The sequence below is a fragment of the Saccostrea cucullata genome, unplaced genomic scaffold (assembly GCF_032062105.1).
Source record: "Saccostrea cucullata isolate Sc308-1 unplaced genomic scaffold, CSIRO_AGI_Scuc_v1 ctg12068, whole genome shotgun sequence".
Taxonomy (NCBI): domain Eukaryota; kingdom Metazoa; phylum Mollusca; class Bivalvia; order Ostreida; family Ostreidae; genus Saccostrea; species Saccostrea cuccullata.
This window is the reverse complement of record NW_026922521.1, coordinates 1-4,800: the sequence shown is the minus strand read 5'-3', so window position 1 is coordinate 4,800 and position 4,800 is coordinate 1. Positions and strand designations below refer to the sequence as shown.

The 4,800-nt window shown below is 32.5% G+C and overlaps 2 protein-coding genes across 2 annotated transcripts; one reads left to right on the top strand and one right to left on the bottom strand.

The window, feature by feature from the left end:
* Positions 1 to 277: 277 nt before the first annotated feature.
* On the top strand, positions 278 to 3,438 carry LOC134261898 (cell cycle checkpoint protein RAD1-like). Its single transcript, XM_062744288.1, has 8 exons — positions 278 to 452; positions 713 to 868; positions 970 to 1,064; positions 1,270 to 1,381; positions 1,619 to 1,741; positions 2,010 to 2,074; positions 2,335 to 2,479; positions 2,809 to 3,438. The coding sequence occupies exons 1-8, from the start codon at positions 342 to 344 to the stop codon at positions 2,845 to 2,847; spliced, it is 846 nt and encodes a 281-aa protein (XP_062600272.1). The 5' UTR covers positions 278 to 341; the 3' UTR covers positions 2,848 to 3,438.
* A 490-nt stretch (positions 3,439 to 3,928) lies between these two features.
* Positions 3,929 to 4,794, bottom strand: LOC134261900 (uncharacterized). The gene is made up of 4 exons (XM_062744289.1): positions 4,786 to 4,794; positions 4,593 to 4,698; positions 4,388 to 4,509; positions 3,929 to 4,310 (listed from the first exon to the last, which is right to left on the bottom strand). The coding sequence occupies exons 2-4, from the start codon at positions 4,663 to 4,665 to the stop codon at positions 4,056 to 4,058; spliced, it is 450 nt and encodes a 149-aa protein (XP_062600273.1). The 5' UTR covers positions 4,666 to 4,698; positions 4,786 to 4,794; the 3' UTR covers positions 3,929 to 4,055.
* Between the last annotated feature and the right edge of the window lie 6 nt (positions 4,795 to 4,800).

Below are 4,800 nucleotides of genomic sequence, written 5' to 3'. Positions count from 1 at the left end.
TAAAGATTCTGTGAAAGTTTTATCATTTCATTCTGTGGTATAAGTTTCTGTAATCTACAAGTGCCCCCCCCCCCCCCGCCCCTTACACACACATAAGAAAAAACCTCTGGATCCATGATATCAAATTGCTGATTTGTTGGATTTTTTGTTTTAAAGAAAAACAAGGCGCGTCCTGGGATTTTTATAATTAAAAAAACAAGGTTATAGAGCAAAAAAAAAAAAAGGTAATGCAGAATCTTCATAATAACATCGGGCTCGATATTTAAAAAATGCTAAAGTTTTCGCGGAAATTCGAATTTCCTTTGCTGGGCCCTGCCGAAATGATGTGATGAGGACTAAAAATGTCTCTATCTACACAGCATGATGACAGTGACAGTCATTATGTATTGCTGGCAAAGTTGGACAACGCAAGGAATGTTTCAAATATACTGAAAGCAATCCATTTCAAAGAGGTAGACCTATTTATTTAAAAAATGAGTAGAGTTCAGAACACAGTCACACTCAAACTCACAGGGTCAATTTTACCCGCCTTATTCTCTATTACACGTTTATTAAATACACTGGTAGTTATTTTATTATGAAATAAGTATAGTAGATAATACAGAGATCTCTGTGGGTTTCCGACGATGTTATAACCCTTATTTTTTTTTTTTTATTCTTAGTTTTCTGACACAATAATATTCAAAATTGGATATGTTGATTCTCTTTGAAGACGGCAACAGTTTTTGCAAGTTCCCTTGGGATCAAGGTTACAGTGGAGGATTCCAAATGTGTCCAGGCCAATGCCTTTATCCAGGAGGGAGTGTTCCATCATTTCAGTGTTAAAGATGAGCAGATCACGTTCAAAATCAACCTGACTGTTCTTCTGGTAATAATTATTCATCCAGTTTCCTAATTTTATGATAACCATAGTTTTCATAATTTTTCAAGTGTTCATTGTAATTTTCACAAGTTTATGAATGATTTTAGGAATGCCTGACAATATTTGGGAGCACCTCTTTGCCAGGGATTACTACCAGTCTTAAAATGTGTTATGCTGGCTATGGATGTCCCTTGGTTCTAGTGTAAGTCATGTCTCTGTCTAGTCTACACATGATTTATGTTCATATAATTTAGTCCATTTCTTCATCTAAATTGGTTTGTTCAAAGATAAATTGTTCCTTTTTAAGCTAACAAGATTTAAGAAGAAAATTGGTATGTGGAATATATTTTTCTTTTGATAAGTTTTATTATATTAGAGACTTAAATGATTTTGAAATTTTCCTTTAGTCTTGAAGAGGAAGGTGTGCTTACAGACTGTACAATAAAAACCCTGGAACCAGATGAAGTTCTGGACTTCAACTTTTGTAGTTCAAATGTGATTAACAAAATTATCATGAAAGTAAGTCATGAATAAACATGATAAATTTACTTCATTCTTTGATACTACAATTTGAAGAAGAAAACAAAATTGTCATTTCTTTCTTTCTTTCTTTTTTATTTGGTCACTGTGATTAACTTGTCTTCAACACATTTTATTGTGGTATTAGTAATTTAGTCGCATTTATTTTCGTTTGAGGTGAAATGAATTTTGTTGATGCAGATTTTCAGTCTTTTGTTTTGTTTATTTTGTTTACAGTCAGAATGTCTGAAGGAAGCCTTCAGTGAGCTGGACATGACCAGTGATATATTACAGATTCTAATGTCCCCGGATCAGCCCTATTTTAGACTGTCAACATTTGGTAATGCTGGCAGCACACATGTAAGTATCTAGGTTATATTTTGATATTCTCTTCTTTTTACTTTCATTTTCAATCAATCAGATTTTTAGATTTATATGGTTTGGAAAGAAAATTACACTTTAGGTAATGACAAGTAATGAACTGGAACCAGACATTAATATCTTTACATAAATTTTTGACAAATTTAAGTTAGACTAAATGCACAATATTAATCTGCCAAAAAAATTGTATATATTAAGGAGCTAAATCATTGGATGTATATTCTTCTTTTGTTATATTCAATTTTAGTCTGACTTTCCTAAAGACTCGGATATGGTGGAGTCCTTTCTATGCACTCAGACACAGACCAACAGGTAGAAAAAACTGCTAATCTGTACAGACATCATATCTTTGTTAGGTATTCAAATCATCTCCAAAAGATAATAAATAAATAAAAAAAATTTAAATTTGTGAATCTGCAATTCCATTATGCACACAATAGGGTGATACAATGTATGTTCTGTAATTCTTTCCTTTTATGTTTAAGGTTAAAAGTTGATTTTTTTTCCCTCAAAATTCTTGAAAAAGAACATATTTGGTTAAAATAAAAAAAAAACCCAAATATCCCTTTCAGATACAAAATATCCCTCCTGAAGCCCTCCGTGAAAGCTCTAGCCTTGTCCACCCGAGTGTCGATACGGACAGATAATCGAGGCTTCCTGTCTCTACAGTACATGATTAAAAACGAGGACGGACAAGTGTGCTTTGTGGAATACTATGTAAGTTGCATCCCATTCTATCTTGTAGTTGTTTTCATCTATACTTAAAAATGATTTTTTGAAAATTACTCAAATTGAAAAACAGATATTACTGCATACAAGGAAATTTTCATCCCCATTTTATTTTTGTCCCTTTCACTATACTCTTGGACATATTAAAAATGGGACAAATTCAAAGAAAACAGTAAAAAAAATTTTAACAGAACTGTATCTTGGCGAATTTTAAATGGTGCAAAACCATTTGCAAATGTGAAAGGGTGCAGCTAAGATGAGTTGAAAATAAGCCTATATATACCTCTAAATACAAGTAAGACCTTTGTGTTTTTCAGTGTGCTCCAGATGAGGACATAGACGAGGAAGAGGACTAGTTTATTTATTTGTTGAAAGACCTAAGTTTGTTCTCAGGTTTATGAATAGAATGATTCAGAAGATTTAATAAGTTTTAAAGTTATGAATCTAGCTATGTGAAATAGTGTTATATGCTGTACTAGAAATTCATATCAAGTTGTAAAGAAGGATGTATATGTCATACATTGTTCATCATATTTATTCTATTTTTACAGGATTTTTAATGTACGATTGTGAACAGAATCTGTTTTCTCTGCTTACGTAAATTTGTCATACTATCTTTTTCTTGACTTTTCCTTTAAAACAAAAATACATATTTCCAATGCATTGTGACTTTTTGGAGAAATTAACTGGTTCTAAATGAAAAGTTATTTAAGGAATTATAGCAGTCTGATTTTCTGTTTTTATGATGTGATCAAGCAAGGCGTTTATGAATAAAACTGTTGCAAAAGCCTTTATCTTCATCTTCAATATATAACAAAAAATTGCAATATTAATATTTGCTATAATTACATGGTCGTGATTTCATGAAGTCTTAAATCATTATACTCTTCAATGCATTGTCAATTTATGGACAAATTTTTGTCAGATAAAATAAAAAATAAAACTAATTTTTTTCTTAATTTGATTTCTACATAAACTTATTAATTCACCAATAGACAATGTTTAAAAAAGAGATGTTCACAATAGGAGAGACTGAAAGAAGTGGAAGGGGCTTTCATCAAGCTCTTGAATTTATGAAATATAAATTTAAGGAATACTAGTATCTGTCTAGATGCTTTTGGTTTGATGATGTGATCAAGCGATTGGTTGCGTGATAATTCATGCCTTTGGCGTTCATGCAAACCATCAAGAAAACCAACTGCTTGATCACATCATTAAACAAAAAAAATCTAGACAGTTATTTCAGAATTAGAAAGGTGTTTAACATGTTGCAACCGTCTTTAATTAACTTATTTACAGAGGAAGTTGCATTTTCTATTGTATACATAAATATTGAGAATATATAATGAGGGTTTTGAACAAAAAAAAATCGAATGAGATTATTATGAAGTTATCATGTGTCAGCGGTGAATAACCGCATAAAAAGACTTTGTGTTGTATTTTTCTTTATTTCAATATTTTCAAGATCGAAGAAAATAAACTTTGGTAAACAAGCAGATATAAGTGTAAAAATGTTTAAATGACAGACATGTCCAATGCCATCATTTTTATCCAGAGTGGAAATTCACGGGTTATTTCCGGCGATATTGTTATAGGTGGAGAGAGCCAGCATACTAGTGACATAGGTGTAAGATTCGGAACACCAGAATGGGAAGTAGGAGGGGTCGCTGTTGTAACCATGGAAAATAGTAGGAGTTTTAAGAGACTTCAGCTGCTGGTCATACCAGGATTCGTCGGCCACGCCCTCCATTCCACGAATTCGAATTTTAGTTCCGTTGACGTGATCGTTACGATTCGCTGGATATTGAGACCAAGATGTCTGCAAATGAACATTTAGTACAAACTGTAAAAACTGTTATTCTGCTGTAAGAATTTAGAAAGGTGCAAGAAACTTACTCCAAATCCTTTAAAAGATCCAGAGAAGAACATATTCCAAGGTTTGTACTCCTCACCGAGAATATAGGTATTCAGAAAGTTAACAGAAGCTGCTACAACCTTCTTGACATCAGATGGGGTATCTGCAAATAATGAAAGTTTACTTAAAGTCTAGTTACACGTTATCACTTCTTTTTCCCCCAAAAAAAGATTGTTAACTTTTTACTTTCATCCCAATGAAGATGACCAGTTTTGTCGTTGTAGTAGGTCCAAGTCGTAATCAGCGCATTAATTGCCATTGAAGTGGTAAAAAGTCTGTCTTCGCCATATTTCTGGAGAGTAAGCGAAATCTCACATTATGCCAAGGAAAGAACTTGAAAATAAAAAAGATGGTTAACAACTAGAAAAGTCACGAATACCACTGGATTTCCATC

Coding starts and splice junctions, on each gene's coding strand:
- LOC134261898 (XM_062744288.1), top strand. CDS start 342: ATGTCTCTATCTACACAGCATGATGACAGTGACAGTCATTATGTATTG. Junction 1,742..2,009: donor GTAATGCTGGCAGCACACAT/GTAAGTATCTAG, acceptor ATTCAATTTTAG/TCTGACTTTCCTAAAGACTC. Junction 2,480..2,808: donor TGTGCTTTGTGGAATACTAT/GTAAGTTGCATC, acceptor TGTGTTTTTCAG/TGTGCTCCAGATGAGGACAT.
- LOC134261900 (XM_062744289.1), bottom strand. CDS start 4,665: ATGGCAATTAATGCGCTGATTACGACTTGGACCTACTACAACGACAAA. Junction 4,510..4,592: donor TCATCTTCATTGGGATGAAA/GTAAAAAGTTAA, acceptor CATTATTTGCAG/ATACCCCATCTGATGTCAAG. Junction 4,311..4,387: donor GATCTTTTAAAGGATTTGGA/GTAAGTTTCTTG, acceptor GTTCATTTGCAG/ACATCTTGGTCTCAATATCC.